General features: G+C 38.5%; 2 protein-coding genes across 6 annotated transcripts in view; one reads left to right on the forward strand and one right to left on the reverse strand.

Annotated features, from left to right (window-relative positions):
- SYN1 (synapsin I) overlaps positions 1-22,836 on the forward strand; it is a 2,007,545-nt gene that overhangs the window by 918,999 nt on the left and 1,065,710 nt on the right. The gene's annotated exons all lie outside the window — the stretch shown is intronic.
- The window catches only part of TIMP1 (TIMP metallopeptidase inhibitor 1), a 99,577-nt gene continuing 87,236 nt past the window's right edge, over positions 10,496-22,836 (reverse strand). The window contains exons 4-6 of the mRNA XM_044080301.1: positions 20,879-20,996; positions 20,207-20,328; positions 10,496-15,279 (exon numbers count right to left, since the gene is read on the reverse strand). Of these exons, the coding sequence (XP_043936236.1) occupies positions 15,082-15,279; positions 20,207-20,328; positions 20,879-20,996 (438 nt within the window). The 3' untranslated portion in view covers positions 10,496-15,081. The remainder of the gene's footprint in view (positions 15,280-20,206; positions 20,329-20,878; positions 20,997-22,836) is intronic.

Below are 22,836 nucleotides of genomic sequence, written 5' to 3' on the forward strand. Positions count from 1 at the left end.
AACACTATTTCAGTATTACTGCAATTTCCTAGCCAGTGAATTCTCCCAGTTCACACTCCATAACAGGACAATTACTGTTTATTCATGTACACGGGACAACACAAAAATAAGATCCAATTTCTCTTTCATGGCTCTGCCAAGTCATTTTTGACATTCATTGTAAACTCATAATGATCGTGTGTTTCACATCTACAAAGACCAAACATCAAGGACACATATGAAAAATCTGTTTTTCAGTCATTTGATAATTTGATAAAAAGGTAGGTATAAATGGGACACTATATCACTCATGAGTCAGTCACAAACAATTGAACATTTTCAAGCAACTGTGGTCCCCAAACCAAGAAGGAACAGAAGCTTACCATTTATATGTATTATAATGATGGTAACAAGAAAGATTTATCTGTTGGGCATTTTGCTGCTCCCTGCTAGCACCATGTAGGGATTTGGCACAGTTTTAATTGATGTCAGGGCCTCAGATGAGGCCACATTTTTGGTGTCAGATATTGGGCTGCTCCCTCTTGATAACATTTAATACTGAGGTACCATTCCAGTTTATGATGTTAGTGATGGTGAACAAGACAATATAAGAAATGTGCTTATTCCAGCTGATAGAATGCAAAATTTTGAACAGGATAAAATCACTAACCTGAAATGACAGACAAGAAATTGTCCTACCTAATATCAACACTCAAATGAACTGAGATAACAGACAATGCAGTTTACAGCATTGACAACCCTGGACAATCCTCTATTTACTTGTTTTTTTTTTTTTGTTTTTTTTGTTTTCCTTAAACGGGCTATATTCTCCCATAATAGACCAACCCCCAGCAGTTTATCCATTTCACTGAAGAGGGACAACTGAGAAAGAAGTTTAAAATGGAAAACAAATATAAACCATTCATACAGTTTTGTTTTTATTTTTTAGGCTCAACCCTCTATATTTCAAGCAGAAAGAGAACTTTGCTGCTGATGGACACACATTTTGGGCAAAGCAAGGCTTCTTAATTCATTGAACTTTTCAGGGTGTTCTAACTGTTGCAAGTGCCTGGTTAGGTACATGACAAAGGTGACATTGTACTCAATGGTGGGTCTGATAAGGGCTGAGTAGCATGATTCTGTAACTTCAATATCCTTTCTTTTGAGTTGGGTGATAGAGAATGACTTTTGTACTATCTTGGCTATGTGTTGCTCAAAGGCCAGATTACTGTCTGCATATAGGATCATAGGATCACAGGAGATTACTAAGCTATCGACCTAGAGGTCATTTTAAGCCTAGCCATTTCAACCCAATATAATACCATAGAGGTACTAGTCAATACCCAAGACTGCATTTAGTAATGACTGCCCATGTCCAGATGTTACCATATATTACCAGACTTACTAAGAACCTATGTTCCCTAACTATTGGGTCAGCTCTTAGGGATGTTTTATTGATGGAATTGTAATTAACTTTGGGGGACAATTTCCCAAATGGCACTATAATGCATTTCTTCTTGTTGAGTTTTAATCAGTGGCTTTGGAATCAGTCATTTGTTTCTATTAGAACCTCTTATAGGATGTTGGTGTCATGGGAAATCTATGATAGCTCCCAGTTTCCAGTCATCTGCGAACTTGGTGAGACATAGGCTTTGACATTAGCCTTGAGTTCTGAGAAGCAGATTCCAAACAGGAGGTGGCCCAACACAGAGCCCTGGTGTAATCCACTGGTGACCGGTCTCCCTGTAGAGGTGGAATCACCGATCCTGACTTCCTGGGTACTATCTGTGAGCCAGCCAACAAACTAGTGAGTTATTTTCTGAGAGTTGTCAACAACACCTGAGTGGGGTATTGTATCAGATGCCCTGGGCAAGGTCAAAGTAGGTGGTATGCACACCCATCTATAGTCTTAGTGACCTCCTTGAAGATGTTTACCAGGTTAATTAAGCAAGACCTTCTCTTAACAAAGCCAAATTGGGATGAGTCCAGTGTCTATGTTGATGGTCCACTCTTATGAAGAGGGATGACTGTTACAGCTCTCCATATATATATATATATATATATATATATATATATTTATATATATATATATATATATACATATATATATATTCATATTCATATCGGTTCATATTTGATTACTAGGCTAGCTGCCCCTGTGAACGATGTTAAGCCTATTTCACTTCCAAAGGTGAGAATCAAACACTGTACCTTGTGTCCGTGAGACAAGCACCTTAACCATTATACCAAACCCCAACCCAAAAGTAGTTCATCTGTCCATAGATACCTCGTACATAACCTGTTTTGAGGCTTTAGTTGAAGTGTCTGAAATGACCCTGCTATGTCATGTTTTAGGCTATTTAGGAGGCAACTGGGGATATTGTCGGGACCCAGTGAAGCAGTGCTTTGACCTAAGCAGCACCTCCAGGAACTGCTCCCTGTTAATAGTTTGGGGGGATATGTTAGAAGGGATTTCACAGGTGGTAGTGGGGGGGAGTGGGGAGTGAATATAGAACTCAATTTATCAGCCAGTAGATTCACTATATTACCCTGAACAGTGAATGTTGTGCCATTTACCAGCAGCTCTGCAAACTGCTGAATTTTACCTTTAACAATCCTGACATAGCTGAAGAAGGCCTTGTGATTGACCTTAAAATGGGAGGCTATCCTGGCCTCATAATTGGCCTGTGTTCCCAGAGTTTGGGGAGCCATGAATTTTGATATCACAAAAAATGGCCAGAGTGCAAGCAAAACTCTTATTTAATGAAATACACTAATACTAATGACTTTTGACAAACTGCCACTTAATAGGATGTAGTTTGCTTTACAATAGTTACTAACTGCTACAGGTTTAATTGGTTTTCTGAGTTGATTATTATTTCGAGGGAAACAGCTTTGTTGTCTGACCTAACCAATGAGGATGTGACACAGAGTCAACACTCTCCTATGTTGGTGAGTACTAGGTCCTATATGTTTGATGCTCTTGTTGGAATGCACACTACCTGGTCCAGGGGGTTTCTGTTGATAATGTCCAGGAAACACTGTGCCCATGTATTAGAGGCAGTGTATGTTTCCCAGTATATATAGGGGAAGTTAAAGTCTCCCATGAACAGGGTATTTGATTGAATGGCAAGCACCTCTAGTAGGTCTAGGTAAAGGTTGTGAGCTTTGTGGGTAATAGGGTGTGACCTTTATCTGGTCAGGACATGGTAAAGAACCTTGTCTATGGAGATTTGGACATGGATGAACACCAAGGCATCATCCTGTTTAACCAACCTGGAGTTCTATTTTTTGCCAATATAGATAGGACACCTCCACCTTTAGCCCATGTCAGTGTTACTGTTCGTCTAAATGTGTGGAAGGCATGGTAGCCTTCTGCTGCCAGAGTACTTTCTGTGGTTTTAAACCAAGTCTGAGTAACAGCACAGATGTCTACATTTTCCAAAGTGAGGAGAACTTGTAGGGTGTGGAGCTTCTTGTTTAGGCTCCTAGCATTAAGTAAGGATGCTTTGAGTTTTTTTTTTTTTGCTTTGCTGGTAGTTTTGCCATTTTAGCATTGCCTAAAAAGGCTGTAAGGGGATGGATGAAGTTCTAGCCAATATACAAAAGCCCGGCAGTGGGGATGACAGGTGCAGACCATCTCTAGCAAAGCAATGTGGTCTGTTAACCATGTCCTCCCATGCTGATAGATATTGGACTCCCTGAGACTGACACCAGAAACTGTCAATTATTAAAATCAGTCATTTTCTGTACATACTGTGGCATCATCCTTAGTGAATGTAGAATGTTGCTCAATGCAAGGCTCACACTTGTCTGTGACATATTCAGAGAGATCCATAATGTCCAGTCCATTGAGGTCCATCTCAGGTTATTTACACCCACATGGACTAGGACAGCATTATACTGGCACCTGTGGTGCAGTGGCTTGAGTGCATAGAAGAAAGTGTGGATCGTAGGTCCAAATATGTAACGGTTATCTTCTCTTTGTTCAGCCTGGTGACAGGGGCAATTGAGTGTCATGCAATAGAATCTCCAATGACAAGAGTACTAGGTAAAGTGTTTGTTTGCCTTATGGGCTTTGACCTTGGAGGATCATTGGGTGAAGACATATGTGTGATGTTAGGTGTTGCACTTGGTGTGTGCTTTAGTGATTGTTGAGAAAAATTGCTGCTGCTGAGAGCTTAGGACATCTTTGATGTTTCGTAAGTGCCTCATCATAAGGAGGTCTATGGTTTGGTGAGTAGTATGTGTGAAGGATGTAGTGTGTGTGTGTGTGTGTTCTTGACAACCTTGTTTGTAAGAGAGTGTTTTGTCTCCAAGTAGTTATGTATGTATATCTCTCGCTTCCTGTATTAATTTCTTTAGGGGTTAAAAGGTTGTCTGAGTACATGATAGAATTGCTACATTGTCTCAGAATGCTTGTATCTACCAAGCTGACCACAGAGACATTAGAAAATTGTAAAACCAGGTTGTCAGGACCAGTATTAGGGTTGGACTATTATGGCTTAGGGACTTGGTTTTACAGTGGGTCAGCTGAGTGGTGTCTAGGGTTAGTGCTATGATCTGATATTAGTGCTGTTTAATGTGTTAACTTGTTGCCCTAAGCTTAGTTCCATGCAAAGTCTTTCTGTGTTATAGGTTAAAGTCCTAAGTGCCAGCTTTAGAGGTTTGCTACTATATTGGGTACTGCTAACCACCACTGCTCCATGAAAATTTACCTAATTTATAACAGACAGAAAAAAGATGAAAAGTAACTCCCATGCTCTCTGGCCAATAAACAGCTAGACTTTCAGCACCCTGGAGTGCTTTTCAGCTCAAATAGACCAGGTAAACACTTTCTGCATTGAGATGAAAGATCCTGGAACTTCTTAATATAAAAGTACAGCAAAAGTAGCTCTCAAGGGTAGATCAACACCAACATCCAAGTCCCTAAAATGCACTCTTGCTGATGAAACAATCAAAATTCAAGCCTCCCTGTGTGTCTCCCAACTTGGACTGACCAGGCTACTTTACTACTGCCACTAAAATAGAAGTCTCAGTCTTCTTAATATACAAACGCATTTTGGTTGGCCAAGACTGAAAAGGTAGCAACTATCTACCAACTAACTACAAGTAATTGTCACTTTAAGCCCCTTGTGTGTTTCCCAACTCAGACAGGCCAAGCTACCTTTCTACTGCTACTAGAACTGCAGGACCAGTCAGGATATCAGAAACTAATCAAATAACTAACTACAACAAGTATCATTTAGCAGAGAAGAAAAGATACTCTTTGATGACAAGAGCTGTTCTTAACAGTCTGTCTTCCTTTACCTTTTGCTCGATTCCTCCATGTTATAGTCATCTATCTGTGGGATAGGGGTTACGTTCCCTACCCTCACCTCAAAGTGAGGTGTACACAAGCTGCTGCTTGTAGTCTTGACTTGGATTTGCACAAATTGCATCTGCGATATTCTGACCTAGAGTCTTGCAACCTCTTCTTTCCTACTACTGGATTTTAACTGCATCTGAAAATTCATAAATCAGTCATAAAAGCAGTCATGTGAACTTAGTGAAGTATAACCTGGTGACAAAGGCTAAACAGAGAATGCATTTTACCTACACATTGTCTGTAGTTTCTAGGGACAGTTGATGGTCCACTCTTATGAAGAGGGATGACTGTTACAGCCCTCCATAAATATATATATATATATATATATATATATATATATATATATATATATATATATATATATATTCATATAGGTTCATATATGATTACTAGGCTAGCTGCCCCTGTGAATCATGTTAAGCCTATTTCCCTTCGAAAGGTGAGAATCAAACACTGTACCTTGCATCCGTGAGACAAGTACCTTAACCATTATACCAAACCCCAACCCAAAAGTAGTTCATCTGTCCATAGATACCTGGTACATAACCTGTTTTGAGGCTTTAGTTGAAGTGTCTGAAGTGACCCTGCTATGTCATGTTTTAGGCTATTTAGGAGGCAACTGGGGATATTGTCGGGACCCAGTGAAGCAGTGCTTTGGCCTAAGCAGCACCTCCAGGAACTGCTCCTTGTTAATAGTTTGGGGTTATATGTTAGAAGGGATTTCACAGGTTGTAATGGGGGGAGTGGGGAGTGAAGCTAGAACTCAATTTATCAGCCAATAGATTCACTATATCACCCTGAACAGTGAAGGTTGTGCCATTTACCAGCAGCTCTGCAAACTGTTGAATTTTACCTTTAACAATCCTGACATAGCTGAAGAAGGCCTTATGATTGTCTTTAAAATGGGAGGCTATCCTGGCCTCATAATTGGCCTGTGTTCCCAGAGTTTGGGGAGCCATGAATTTTGACATCACAAAAAACGGCCAGAGTACAAACAAAACTCTTATTTAATGAAATACACTAATACTAATGACTTTTGACAAACTGCCACTTAATAGGATGTAGTTTGCTTTACAATAGTTACTAACTGTTACAGGTTTAATTGGTTTTCTGAGTTGATTTTTATTTCGAGGGAAACAGCTTTGTTGTTAGACCTAACCAATGAGGATGTGACACAGAGTCAACACTCTCCTATGTTGGTGAGTACTAGGTCCTATATGTTTGATGCTCTTGTTGGAATGCGCACTACCTGGTCCAGGGGGTTTCTGTTGATAAAGTCCAGGAAACACTGTGCCCATGAATTAGAGGCAGTGTATGTTTCCCAGTCTATATAGGGGTAGTTAAAGTCTCCCATGAACAGGGTATTTGATTGAATGGTGAGCACCTCTAGTAGGTCTAGGTAAAGGTTGTGAGCTTTGTGGGTAATAGGGTATGACCTGTATCTGGTCAGGACATGGTAAAGAACCTTGTCTATGGAGATTTGGACATGGATGAACACCAAGGCATCATCCTGTTTAACCAACCTGGAGTTTTATTTTTTGCCAATATAGATAGGACACCTCCACCTTTAGCCCATGTCAGTGTTACTGTTGGTCTAAATGTGTGGAAGGCAAGGTAGCCTTCCACTGCCAGAGTACTTTCTGTGGTTTTAAACCAAGTCTGAGTAACAGCACAGATGTCTACATTTTCCAAAGTGAGGAGAACTTGTAGGGTGTGGAGCTTCTTGTTTAGGCTCCTAGCATTAAGTAAGGATGCTTTGAGTTTTTTTGTTTTTGCTTTGTTGGTAGTTTTGCCATTTTGGCATTGCCTAAAAAGGCTGTAAGGGGATGGATGAAGTTCTAGCCAATATACAAAAGCCCGGCAGTGGGGATGACAGGTGCAGACCATCTCTAGCAAAGCAATGTGGTCTGTTAACCATGTCCTCCCATGCTGATAGATATTGGACTCCCTGAGACTGACACCAGAAACTGTCAATTATTAAAATCAGTCATTTTCTGTACATACTGTGGCATCATCCTTAGTGAATGTAGAATGCTGCTCAATGCAAGGCACACACTTGTCTGTGACATATTCAGAGAGATCCATAATGTCCAGTCCATTGAGGTCCATCTCAGGTTATTTATACCCACATGGACTAGGACAGAATTATACTGGCACCTGTGATGCAGTGGCTTGAGTGCATAGAAGAAAGTGTGGATCTTAGGTCCAAATATGTAACCGTTATCTTCTCTTTGTTCAGCCTGGGGACAGGGGCAATTGAGTGTCATGCAATGGAATCACCTATGACAAGAGTACTAGGTAAAGTGTTTGTTTGCCTTATGGGCTTTGACCTTGGAGGATCATTGGGTGAAGACATATGTGTGATGTTAGGTGTTGCACTTGGTGTGTGCTTTAGTGATTGTTGAGAAAAAGTGCTGCTGCTGAGAGCTTAGGACATCTTTGACATTTCGTAAGTGCCTCATCATAAGGAGGTCTATGTGTGTGGTGAGTAGTATGTGTGAAGGATGTAGTGTGTGTGTGTTCTTGACATCCTTGTTTGTAAGAGAGTGTTTTGTCTCCAAGTAGTTATGTATTTATATCTCTCGCTTCCTGTATTAATTTCTTTAGGGGTTAAAAGGTTGTCTGAGTACATGATAGAATTGTTACATTGTCTCAGAATGCTCGTATCTACCAAGCTGACCACAGAGACATTAGAAAATTGTAAAACCAGGCTGTCAGGACCAGTATTAGGGTTGGACTATTATGGCTTAGGGACTTGGTTTAACAGTGGGTCAGCTGAGTGGTGTCTAGGGTTAGTGCTATGATCTGATATTAGTGCTGTTTAATGTGCTAACTCATTGCCCTAAGCTTAGTTCCATGCAAAGTCTTTCTGTGTTATAGGTTAAAGTCCTATGTACCCGCTTTATAGGTTTGCTACTATATTGGGTACTGCTAACCACCACTGCTCCATGAAAATGTACCTAATTTATAACAAACAGAAAAAAGATGAAAAGTAACTCCCACGCTGTCTGGCCAATAAACAGCTAGACTTTCAGTACCCTGGAGTGCTTTTCAGCTCAAATAGACCAGGTAAACACTTTCTGCCATGAGATGAAAGATCCTGGAACTTCTTTATTTAAAAGTACAGCAAAAGTAGCTCTCAAGGGTAGATCAACACCAACATCCAAGTCCCTAAAAAGCACTCTTGCTGATGAAACAATCTCACTTCAAGCCTCCCTGTGTGTCTCCCAACTTGGACTGACCAGGCTACCTTACTACTGCCACTAAAATAGAAGCCCTAGTCTTCTTAATATACAAACACATTTTGTTTGGCAAAGACTGAAAAGGTAGCAACTATCTACCAACTAACTACAACAAGTAATTGTCACTTTAAGCTCCTTGTGTGTTTCCCAACTCAAACAGGCCAAGCTACCTTTCTACTGCCACTAGAACTGCAGGCCCAGTCAGGGTATCAGAAACTAATCAAATAACTAACTACAACAAGTATCATTTAGCAGGGAAGAAAAGATACTCTTTGATGACAAGAGCTGTTCTTAACAATCTGTCATCCTTTACCTTTTGCTCGATTCCTCCATGTTATAGTCATCTATCTGTGGGATAGGGGTTACGTTCCCTACCCTTACCTCAAAGTGAGGTGTACACAAGCTGCTGCTTGTAGCCTTGACTTGGATTTGCACAAATTGCATCTGCAATATTCTGACCTAGATTCTTGCAACCTCTTCTTTCATACTACTGGATTTTAACTGTATCTGGAAAATTCATAAATCAGTCATAAAAGCAGTCATGTGAATTTAGTGAAGTCTAACCTGGTGACAAAGGCTAAACAGAGAATGCATTTTACCTACACATTGTCGTTAGCATGTTGCATGTACTATAGGATAGCTACTACCATCCTACCACCTTCATTAGTTTTAGACATATTTTCCATTCTCCTGCACTAGGCTTTCCAATCAAGTATTTATTGTTTTACATTTTTTTTTTTGGTGGAAGAAAAATCACCTATCCAGAATGTGAATCCTACCTTTTGTTGAAATATAACTGATAGAATTGTGTTTACCTCATCCCACCTCCCCAGAAATGTTTTTCATGAAATCATTTTACATTAGTTGGCAGCAACGCAAGAACACTGATGTGCTACTATGTTTTGCACTAATTTATTTTTTCTTTTCTGCCTTGCCCATGGTTAAGTGACCATGGATTTAATATGTATAAGTAAAGGGGTGAGAGCAAAGCCTCTGATATGGGAGTTGCAGGGAATGTACTTCTGTAATAATATTTCTAAGTAACGTCAACCACAGTTTTGGTGGACTTATATTTCAACGAGTATTAACTTTTCCAGGTTGCTTTCATGGTATTATGCTGTGGATACTTATAATGGATTCACCCAGAACCCATTAGCTCCCTCTTTGACAGGCCCTTTGGTAACTGCAGCTCTTATGCTCTGCACTTAGTACAGATGACTGGCATTTTATCTTCTTGTCAGCATTTCAGTAATTTATTAAACTAAAACATCTTTCTTTTCTTCTGTACCTCAGTGTTTCTTCTTGTTTTATATATCCCTTCTGTGCATAGGCATGCAATTTCCAAACCACCAGTACTTCATAACTATAACAGTATCTTAAAAGAGTGCTGTAATATGCGGCAATGCATTTAATTTAAATACAAATGCCTGTCTGTTGTAGCATCTACTTGACATATCTGGAAATGCCTTTCTGTAATTAGAACTGGTAGTCAGCATTCCCTGCCCAAAGTATCCATCACTGTAGATATTCAGGAATCACCCAGTCAACTGCTCTCTTACAGTAACTGGAGTATTATGAGTTAGTGTCACACCCAGGATGTGAGAATCCATGACAGGTCTTTGAAGTATGTCATACACATAGTATCAAGCCTAGACCAATAAGATGGAGCTCCACTTAACTTTTGACACTTTCTGATAGACTTCATTTGCAATGTAATGCAGCACAGTGAAGTGGACTTCTTGCCAACTCTCACCTTAGAAATCAATGCAAACAAGAGACCTTAGCAAACTAATTGTAAAGAGTGAAATTATGGGACAAAAAAGAGAAAAACATGACATATCACTTTCAGCAATTCTTACCAATTCACTAAAATTTTATAAAGAAACAAAGGCCACAACAAACCATATCAGAAAAGAAGTCCTTTAATTTTATCAGTGTAGAAGCAATAATTCTTTTTTTCTTTCCTTACAAAGTAAATATTCTCAGTAAATAGCACAGGTTTTTATATATACATAGAAAAATAATAACTATAATGGTAACAAAATATGATTCAATTATTTGGCAAATGTGATTTTACAGAATCCCAATTCTATCCTAATTCTATTTGCTTTGCATTTATGTAGCATTGTTTTTTTGAAAGAAACAGTAACAAACTATACATTAGGAATGGGGGATGACAATATGCAATATGTGAAGTAATGCAATGCTTCATATATCTGTTTCAGGCACTCACCCCTTCTTTCAAAGATGAATGCTTTGCATTAGAATTATATGACAATGCTTTCTGTAACCAGGAACACCACTTCTTCAGTATACGTTTGCCTTTCCTTGACTCAAACTGTAAAAGTGCTGATAGTTACTACTCCCTTATTGGTTTTTAAATACATAACTACCACAGTGCCAGAATACTGTGATCAGAGTTACTGCTATGATAAACAGGGGACATGAGGATTAATACTAGATAATGATTACCTGCAGGTTGTGCTCCAAGTCTTTAATGTGGCACGTGTATCTTATATTGCACACAGCCTTGATCCTTCTAACTGTTTATCTCTCTGCCAGCAGCAAAATAATTCATGGTCAACTTTATTATAAACTGTCATAGACTGTTAGGTGTCTCACTTGTACTTTGAAATCTTTTAAAGAAAGATGATAGTATTTATACAGGCTGGTGCATTTTATTTCCAGGCATCCTGTAAAAGTTGCACAAAGCAGTTTGAAAAGTATTTTTATACGCATGCTATTACAACATCTCCCCTTAAATATTTACAGAAAACAAATCCAGTAAGCCAGAAAAATATACATTTGAGGAAGTATAGCTTTCTGCTTCTCTGGCCTGAATCTAGCCTTTCTAATCCCTGACAATATTTTGGTAGAAGAGTGAAGTAGCTCTATGATTGGAAACTCACATTTGTTACTTGTTCATCTCTTACTTAACTTGAGTATTCAAATTTTATCTGTACTGCTATCATTACTGAATAATGTGAAAGCTGTAGAGCGGTTATTATCAAGTACGACCCGTCAGAAGTCAGCGAGATTAAAACACTGACATCAAATGGAACAGCATAGTGGGCTTCATTTGCTGATCTGCTGCTAAGCACAGGAATGTCCCATCCATCACATTTAGTAATACCATATTTGATATATAATCTAATTTAAAAAGGAGTATACAACTGCAAATTATGCATAAAAGGTAGTGGGAACTGCTTTTGCAGTGCACCTCTGTTTTAAGGAAACAGCTCCATAAACACTAAGAATCGTATTAAGAACAATTTTTAATTTGTTGGTATATTTTCTTTTTTCCATCTGATCAGAATAATGCTTTCAGTCTGGTAATATGTAGGATATTAAAGCATTACTTTATTTATTGTGTGTAATATTTAATAATTTACATATTGCCATTCATAATGGCCCATGCAACAGTTGAAGGGTGATGCTTTTTGTTTGTAGCATTCCAGTTATGGTTTCATATTAAACAAGAAGTACATGTAAGGAATAACTGTGGTATTAAAGAATGATTACAAATAATATTTCACATATCAAACCAAGTGTTACCATGAAAATGGTTTCCATTAAAAACAGAAAGGTAGTATATATTAAACTGAAGTTGTAACAACTAACAAGTCTTAAAATATAAACCAGTCACCTTTTCTTTAGGATGTTTGACCCAAATAATGCATAGTATATTGTGTACATGTGTAGCAGAACTGCCATTCCATCATACTCATAAATGAGACAGATTTCTGCATCATGCTTTATGTTACTACTAATAATACAGCAATACCAGCACTGGTAACAAACTCCACTGTCATGTACTCCAGCTATGTCTGCTTCAAAACGCATCTAGTTATCTAGCAAATTTATGGAAAAGACAGCAAGTGAAGCGGCATCTTTATATCTGGAATTTACTTCGCAGCTACAACAATCTTAGAAACATATAGTGGGATATATAGAGTAATAAATACCTCACAGTTATTCTGAATGCTTTTAAAATTAATTTTATTATTTAAAAACAGTATTGTACAGCGTATGCGTTGCAGGAACAATGCCTTGGAAGGGTTATCTTATCTTACTACTGTGTTTAAGGATAAATAACTGTCATAGCAACATATTATATTATATTATATATATATATATATATATATATATATATATATATATATATATATATATATATACACTGATTAAAAGCATATATTGATTTCTTCATGGGCTATATAATATAGTGGAATAAATTCCATGGCCAAACATAACCCAAATGAATGTGCGTACTAACAAAAAGTTTTGGCCAGCACTGAAAATGTTAACATTTTCTTCATACCCCCCCTTAAAAAGTAACCCCAGAGGTGATTATATTTAGTAGGTTTCAGGGGGGTACAGCCCTCTATATGGTGGATGTGGGGATTCTGTCCCATAATTTTTGGTCATAGATACCGTAGTCTTTGCAGTATATAGGTACTGCTGAATCCAGATGTTCCAGCAATACACTTAGAGCATCTAACATCTGTTCTTCCTCAAAATTTAATTCTAATTCACTGCTTGTTTTGAAATCAAATTCATAGTATGAAAACTGACACAACAATAATTTTCAATATTTCAGAGTATATTATTAACTGTTTTAACTTTACCTAATCCGGCAGCAGTGATTTTTGATATTTCAGAGTAGTATGTTATTATTTTTTTATTTTTACTGTGCTTGTTTTCTTCTGTGTCCATTAGAGGGTGTTCTGCCTATCACCTTTAATAATTAAGATTTATTTATGCCTATCTCAGTTTCACACAGATTGGATTTTGGAACAAAACTTTTTTTTACATCACAAGCACTGATTGTGCATGTCAACAGCAGTACCATCACCATTTAAAACACAGGAAGATGCCTGCTCTTTATTATTAATAATGTTATTGGAGAGAACAAAACCCAGATGACAAGTAAGAAGTTGATGGTCCTGAGATGCTACACTCAGCAAAATCAAATTCTAATTATTCTGCAGTCTGTGAAACAGAACTAGATATGGCTAATTCCTGCATGTAATTCAAGGAGGTAAAACATCAACTCAAAAACAAAAACATATTCTGGCAAATGAAGTGGTACCTAACCACTTGTGCAATTTCTGTTCCTGTCGGTGAATTAGAGCATCATAGAAGCAGGCACTTTGTTTGCATTCTTCTTTCTTTCTTTCTTTGTGTAACTGAACTGTTGCTCATGTAATGGCAAAGAAAACGTACTTAACAGCCCTCAACAATTGCCCTGGATTCTCATCAATGCCAGCCCAATTAAAATGTGGGCAGAAATGGAGGTCAAAATGCAATGCCCTATAGATCACATCACATACATCAGCTGTTAAAATGACTCTGGTACCACAAAGCCAACAACAAGGTCCAATCCTGACTTAGTTATTCCTGTGAATGAAGAATCAGGGGTAAAGCAGCAACTATTATTTATTTAGAATCTATAATTTAATAAGGTACAGAAAAGACTGAAAGCTAATTTTAAGGTTTCATACCACTATAAGAAACAAGGTGAAAATGTCACTCATGCATGATTCACTATTACTTGTTAATTTATATTTTTAGGTACTATCGTTTTGTAAATATTAAGTGTATTGTTTATGGTTAGCTGAGAGCTGCAGTCATGCTCTATGAGATTTTCTTACCACTGCTACTGCAGTCCCATAAAATATGTCTTATGGCATTTCACGTCTTAATTACTTTGACTAATAGAAGGCAGGTGTATTTTGGAATTTGTATAATTCTAGTAAAATAAGATCTTACAGTCATAATCAATCAGGTGAAATAATGATTATAGCCATTACAGAGTTCTGAATGTTCTATGTGAGATGCAGAAAACAGTTAATAAAAAAGAGAACTATCTTAGTTACATCTTTGAGTTACAGGTATTTAAATAAGTGGCTGGCGTTTGTCTGACAGATGTTGGTGCAAATGTATCTGAGGTTATACAGCTCAGGTTTTATATATACAGAAGAAGATGCTGTTCTCCTTGTCACCTTCAGACTTGACATTAAGCAGCAGTAAAAAAAAAAAATTCTAATCAGCAAATGGAAAAAAAGACAAAAAAATGTTGTATTTTGATGTTCATTTAGGTTCAGGCACTTCTAAAAAGTCTTTTGATTTCTTGATTGCCAACTCTTGACCTGGCACTTAGCCAAATCTGTTAAGGAAGTAGAAAAACAAAAGTAGATAGTCATCTTATCTTTACTTTTACCACTGTCATTAGTATCCTGGGTGAAAAACAAAATATGGGTTGTTAAATGCAGTTGCCACTTTTAGGCTTTGATCTAAATAGATGCATTAATGCTACAAGGGATTAGGTTAGTGTGCTCCTTGTAGAACTAACTGTTGACAAAACCAACTTTCATATTTAAAAAACAAAAATGTCTCAACTTAAGTACTGGCTCCAGTGATTACCACACTCACTGATAGCAAAATGGCATAAATACAGTGGTAATGGTAGTGCCAAAGAGTGATAAACATTTAAAGAAATTTAGTTTTCATGGACTTGCGAGAGACTCGACTTTTCTGACGTTCCCATATGCAGGTCCCAGTTCCATGATGAACGCAAGCAAAATTATGGTATTGATCGTCATACCAACTCCGCTTAATTAATCCATCAGTCCACAGGCATTCTTTTTGGGAATTCACTGCACAAGGCAAGCTATAGCAGGGAGTGATCTAAGAAAAAGATATAGAGCAAAAAAGTGCATTAGTCTTAAAAGAAAAAGCCAGCTTCTGCACACTGATCATTACGTTACATGCAAAAAATGAATTAACTTGTCAATGCAGCTGAGTAATTCTGCATAAACATGCTGTATCTGTCAGAGCTCTGCAGTATAGGTTTCCCTCCCGTCATGGCTGATAACTTCTTCCCTGTCCACTTGCAACATATGATTTCAGTTCTGTAGAAGTAGCCTGCTTCTTTAACAATGACTGCAGTTGTCCAAACAAGCAAGAGAGAGTGTGTGTGCGTGTGTGTGTGTGTGTGTGTGTGTGTGTGTGTGTGTGTGTGTGTGTGTGTGTGTGTGTGTGTGTGCGCGCGTGTGTGCCTGTGTGACTCCAGCAAACCAGGTTCCTGACTTAAATGTGCAGCCTAATTTTAAACTACAAAGTATGTTCACATACTTGAGAAGTCAGGAGAGATACTTGGCCTGTCACTACACAACTGATAATCCAAACAAAAGCAGAGAAAACTACACAGTCAGAAGACCAGTATTGTAAACTCAAGGCTGGCTTTTACTGAAATAACAACAATGAATTTCAGAAACACACACACTTGTCTCTTAAATTAAGTATTGAGTTTTTAAAAATTGGTTAATTACAAGTTGATGCAAATGTCCTGCCTCTCAGCAAGTGTCTGTTATAAAGATTAATATAACTTAGGGTAAAGATAATTTGACATAAAGGCAGTATAACTTCAGCTTGGTCAAGACAAACAGAGCAGTGATTCATTGTTGAAAATATATGATCGGCATCTCAAAAAATGTAAGATCTAATCATTCATACATTCATTCATTTATGGCCTGATTACCCACTTAATTCAATACAAGGTCAGAAGAGAGGGTTCCCGTCTTGTCAGACATTGGGTACAAGCCAAAGGAAGTAATCCTGAACATGATGCCAAGCCCTCGTATGATGCACATATTCACTCAAACTGACAAGGTATTGGTAGCTCAGAGGAACATCAGTTCGCCTCTCAGATGTTGGAGGAAACCGAAGTGCATTAAAACAGCTTATGCAGGTACAAGGAGGACATAGCGACTCCTCGCCGAAGGCACTGCAGTCAAGAGACACACTGAAGAACCACATGTTGTGATTCATCAGCTCTCATTATTGCACTACTGGGACACAGGCCGCTCAAGGGAAATCATTTCATTAAATAAAATGCAGAAATTCCTCTACACTTCCATGTTCATTGGCAAGCCATTAGCTGACACGGCATTCACTAACATCATTTTACTCTGATGACAGGTTAACTACAGTGGGGTTCAAATTTTAAATAAAATCACCCTAGCTGAATTTGGAAAATACCCCACCCCTCTATAAAAAGGGTACAGCTGACACAAGTGCTGATAAAAAGATGGAATGGCTGTGACAGCTGTTTTGATTATTCTAAAAAAAAAAAAAAATCAAGCTACAAGCTTATTTGTGCTGTCTCCATTCAGTTAGACCAGAAAGACAGCTGTTCAGGCAATCTAACATATTGTTTCTGTTAAAGTAACACACTCAATAATGATATGACAACTGTTCATGCCCCTCCCACTGAGGCAGTCAGACAGCAAGCGGAGAGGGTCATGCAGCTGTTTTCTATACAGATTTTATGGTAACAACACAAAAGTTGAAAGCAATGTCAATAAACACAATTAGTTAAAATAACACATGGCCAAACAAAATCATTTTATTTGAAGGCAAAGCCCTCCATGCTTGTTCCCATGCAAGAGAAGCACCCACATCCCCTACCAAATATAATCAACTGTAAAGCTTACCTCAGGAGGGAGAAAGACTGTGACACTGTTGTAGTGAATTCGGAATAAAGTGTTTTATAATGTTAGCTTCAATAAATTATGCTTCATCAAAGTAGATTTTTTTTAATTTTATTTTAGTTTGTCTATCTGTGTATGAAAAAAATCAATAACAATGCACCTATATCAGTTCTGTGATGTTATGGTCTCAAAGTTTATAACATGCAGTAACACCTTGCTAAATCATATGCACTGAAGACAGTACTTTTTTAATGGGCTAGAAATTCTGCAGGATTTGATATTTTTTATTGGTTAGGAATTCTACAGGAGTTAATAAAAAGTATAAACATAGTTTAAAATTATGTCTGATATAACCAACACTTTGTTGTGGCTTTTTAATAAATGCTTTAGAAAGAATTAAAGGGTAAGCCTTGTTTCAGAACTGTGTTTGATGTTAGTTCAACCTGTTGTGGCTTTTAAATAGATGTTTTAGAAGAGTTAAAGAGATTTTAGTGGCGTGAATTGAGCACAGACTTAGACCTGGATGGTGTGTTAGGAGGTAAACTGCACTTCCTTTTATTCAGCAGTTTAGTTCAGGAATATTGTTTCAGCGCATTATAATGCTTCAGATGACAAAAGGAGTTGCACCTTTTCCATGGGGTGAGCGTCATGCAAGTAATGCTTTCATAAGTCTACTGAAGGGAAAATAGTATGTGTAAAGAAGAGCAAAGATCTAAGAACCCAAGCAGAATGCTCTGACAGCAGCAAGTCAGGAAGGCTTGGGTTCGAAGCTTCCTGCTGAAAGAGCCTGTGCTACTGTTTTATTTGAATAAAGTATTCAGCAGGAAGAAATGGCACCAGTCTAGATTTAGTAGTACTATAGGAAAGCTTTAGGGAAAACAATCAAATCTCAGCTAATGGATTAGTCAGACAGCCAAATGGCACAGTAATAATTACTAATTTATCTGTTTAGTTGACATGGTCACTGTTAAGTAGGCATTTACCAGCTAAATTAAAAATCCTTTTGTGTAACGAAGTGTTATGACCTAGTCGTGCAATCATTCAGCTACTTTATCATTTTCAGTTTTTAACTGGCTATGGGTTTGATCGTAAACAGCACTTTTAAGCATCATGTTTTATATCACTTCAGACTTGAAAATCTATAGTTTTTTGTTAGAAAACATTTCTTAGGTTCATAGGTTGATACTAGGCTATCTGCCCTAGGGCATTTATAAGCCTAGCCAGAGTGTGTTTGGCTTTCGACACCCTTTTAGATTAGTTGACTGTGCCTCTGTATAGTAGGTCACAGAAGGTAGCCCTTTTAAGGTTAGTTTACTGTACCTCTGTCAAGCAGGGACACAGAAGAGATCCCAGGGGTAAACTTACGATCTCCCATCCACTCGTCAAGATTTCTCTTGAAGAGGGTCGGTGAGGGGCTCTGCCTAACATGGATTGGGATTTTGTTCCAGAGTGAGGGAAGCCTCTGGGATATGAATCTGTCCCTCCAGCATGTCCTATTTATTTCTGTGCTGAGGTTCAAGTCCCTGGAGCATGTAGCTCTGAGGGATTTGGATTTCCTGAGGTGAAGCATGTCCATTAATTCTAGGTTGGACATGGCTTTATACGTCAGACATAGATCGCCTCTGAGAAGGCAGTACACAACTGAGTAGAGCTGGAGTTTCTTTAGCCAAACTGCATAGGGCATCTGTTTGAGCCCCTTGATCGTCTTGGTGAGATACTTTTGGGGTCTTTCCAGTTGCTGCAGGTGTCTGGTAAGGTACATCCCAAACGAGGCATTGTACTCAATTATGGGCCTGATAAGTGATGAGTAGAGGGGCACAATGACCTCTTTTGATCTAGATGTGAACCCTTTCATGATAAGGTGGGCTATATAGAAGGTCTTTCTAACCACTTTCTAACCACTAACCACTTTGGCAACGTGATTGTCAAAGGAGAGATTACTTGGGTCCCCAAGTCCCTAATTCCTTCTTCCTTACTTAATGGATTACCACCTATGTGGTAGTTTGTGGGCACTTTGTTTTTCCCAAAGGGGATGACTATGCACTTTTTGGCATTTAGCTTTAGGCCATGGCTCTGGCACCAGTTATCCATCTCAATGAGACCCTTTTGGAGGATGCTTCTGTCAGCTGGAGAGTCGATTACGGCACCCAGTTTGCAGTCATCTGCGAACTTGGTCAGCCATAGTCCACCCGTGTTAGCCTGTACCTCGGAGAAATATATACCGAACAAGAGAGGTCCTAGGACTGAGCCTTGTGGGACGCCACTTGCAACTGGTTTAGAATATGACATGGCACCTGCTATTCTGACCATGTGGGTTCTATCCCTGAGCCAGTTTGCAACCCATCTTGTGGCATAGGGGTTGATATTTAAGCTGGTGAGCTTATTTATGATGCCCGATTGGGGTATTGTGTCAAAGGCTTTTGCGAGGTCCAGGTAGGCTGTGTGGACTACCTTCCCTTCATCTATGGCTTTGGTAACTGTTTCAAAGAAGTCGACCAGGTTCAAGAGGCAAGATCTGCCCTTAACAAAGCCGAATTGGGTAGGATCCAGTGTCTGGAGGTTCCCAATTTCTTTGTTTATGATTTCCATGATGATATGCTCCATAGCCTTGCAGACCAGGCTAGTCAGGCTTATAGGGCGATAGTTTCCGGGGTCTGTTGTGGCACCACCTTTGTGGAGTGGGACCACTGTTGCTGTACGCCATTCCTTGGGTACATATTTCTGTTCCAGTATATCAGTTAGTATTTGCACTCTAAAATGTGTGATGTTGTGATGACTACAAATGTGCAGAATATTTATTTTTGATTTTTAGTAGCAGTAAATCTTTTCTTTTAAGTCTGACATATCATCACAAATCAGTACAATTCACAAAAAAAAAAAATCCTAAGAAGTAGAATGAGGAAAACAGTAATTCCACTGACAGCTACACGACACAGAGAGAGAAAGATACTCACGCAGGTATATTTTAACTGTAGTTTATTAAGCATTGGATTGCATCACTTTTAGTAATGCTATTTTAGGTAAATATACCTTGGAAAATATTGCCAGAAAATTAAAAAGTTGTGCAGGAAACACATCATATGCAATGACACAAATGCAACAGCATCTACAATTGTACTTACATTGCAGTCACAAGCAGTTTTATAGGTGTGCATGAGGCCTTTCTTCTGACCACTTGTAAGTCTATTCCATGGCTCAATAAAATCGCAGCTTGTAATGACGACTCGCCCTTCTCTCATACGACCTGTTTCAAAATTTGTATGTGCAGGCTGGTTAGAAATGCATTAGAATGTCTAATACAAAATTTACTGCATAACTGATTCTGCTTTCATTTGATTTGCTTTACAAACTGCTAAGTATGGCAAAAGATAAGGGGATATAAATTATTAAAATAAACCCTGATCTACATTTAAGTGACTAATCCCACCATTTTTATTTTTCATCATAAAAGTTATTGCCAGTGTAATGGCGCAGAATGCCTGTATACAGCATATTGCAGACACTTATGATTTCTAGAAAATCCATTTTAGCCCTTGAATAGAATTCAGCCTCTGCACTTGACTTTTGAAGGCTCTAGCTTACGTCTGACAGATGAGAAGGTCATTATTTGAGAGATAAGTATTTCAGCCTCTCATTTGCATTCATGTTGCTTGCTTCTTTTAACCTCTTATCATTACACTTCTCCGAATAATATTTCTAATTTCGACCACTTGGGCCCAGCGGTATTGAATGCACAGGACTCCATTTGTCATATACTGGGAAAATAAAATGCTGGGCATCATGCTGCTTCTTACCTGAAATAACAAATTGCTCCCGAGTTGAATTGGGGTTATGAGTAAACCCACAGCGGCCATCATCAGGGGCTGTGTATACGAACTCCACATCCTGAACCAGGTCAAATCCCTTATACATCTGCAAAAAGAAGGCAATCATTGGCAGGTGTAAAAGTGACTTCTCTGAAACTATAAAAGGCATGTTTCCACTTCCCTTAGGATAATTCCACAGTGCAAAAAGCACATAACATAGGGTGCACTGTCAGTTAAACATGTCTCTAATTCCAGTTTGCAATTAGTTGTTGTGGCCTACTGCACAGCTGGAGACTTTTGCCTATCTAAGTGGAGGCATTAACTAAATTCTCCAATGCACTTTCATGCTTTTCATAAAACCTTTTCTGTTTTTGCAGAATAAAATAAGATCTCTAATTCTTTTAAGATCTAAGGAGGCATCATCCTGTCTTGTGTAAAACATGTTATGAGAAAATGATTGTTTTTCATTCCAGGCACATGAATATGTTCCTCAAGCATGTTGTTTAAAATACTCATGTGGTCCTGCAAATGTCATTTAGTACCACAGGGTGGTCATTCCAGAACAAGTGAAATAAATATTTCTAAATATGTGCATTGTTTCAGCTGCTGTCAGTCATATAGGCTGTAGCAGAGTTAAATCAAAAAACTTTTGTTTGACTGACAGTGGTCAAAATCTGAGACTATGCTTTTGAAAACTGCCCAGTCATGCAGACAGACTTACTGAAACATTCTCACAATCATCTTATCAGGTATGATTATTCAGACAAGGCACATTAAATTTGTCTATGTAAAGCTAATACTATGCTTTCCACAAAGATTGTCACATATGGGAGAGCCAACTTCAGCCTAATTATCCATAGGATTTGTGCCTGATGCAAGCCTCTGTGACCCCCCCCTACACAAGGTGGACCCTCTTTGAATCTAGGCAATTATAGATCCATCAGTCTCAGCAGGCATATATTGAAAGCTATGAAACATATCATAACAGAACTCATTTATGCAAACACAGAGAACCTCATGAATCTAGACCCAAATCAGTTTGCTTTTATGAAGAGCAGGTTCTGTCTCCTAAACTTAGTAAGCTTATTTGGAAAGGTTACAAGGGCTGTGTTAAATGGTACTCAGTACACACCGCTCATCTAGATCTGTCCATGACTTTTGACACTATCCTTCATGCTAGTACTGTTAAAACATTAGTTGAACTTAATGTAGACCCTATGTTATCTGCTGGATTGTAAACTGGTTATCTGACAGGTCCCAAGCTACTAAAGTTGCTGCGACCCTCTCTGCTTTTCTCCACACGTGCCTGATATGCCTGAACTACCATAATCTGTTCTCTTTGAGCTTTTATGCAGTTGAAGCTACTTTTTATATCTGCTCTGATGTTCTCATATATTCATCTGTCCACACAGTGTGCATCCTACCACCCATCTCACGCACTTCATCTCCATTGCCTCTAGCTTCCTCAATTGCTCTGCCTTTACTCCCCAGCTTTATATATCATACAGTAGATTGGTCACATCACTGGGTTGTACCCCTTACTTTTCAGCTTCTTTGGCATTCTTCTGTCATACACTATTCCTGCCAGTCTGTGCCAGTTGGCTGCAGCCCCTCTGATTCTAGCCTTGATCTCCTCATTCAGACTTCCCTTTTCCTCAATCATCCCTCTCAGATACTTAAAGCTGTAACCTATTCCACTGTATTCACTTCTATCTCAATTCTCAGCTTCTTCTGATTTCCCCCATTTGCTTCCATTACAACTATCTTATTTGTCCCATGTGCCTTCAGCTTTGTATTCCATTCCTCTATCCTTTGCTGAAGTTCTTCCTCCATCTGACTGTAATGCCATGCTGTCTACATACAGCAACTTTGTTGATCTGTCGCCTCAAATCTGTTTGCTAATGTAGTCCATCACCAGTATGAACAGCAGTGGGCTCAGAGCTGAA

The sequence above is a fragment of the Protopterus annectens genome, chromosome 8.part0, assembly GCF_019279795.1.
Source record: "Protopterus annectens isolate FY-2018-M chromosome 8.part0, PAN1.0, whole genome shotgun sequence".
Taxonomy (NCBI): Eukaryota; Metazoa; Chordata; order Ceratodontiformes; family Protopteridae; genus Protopterus; species Protopterus annectens.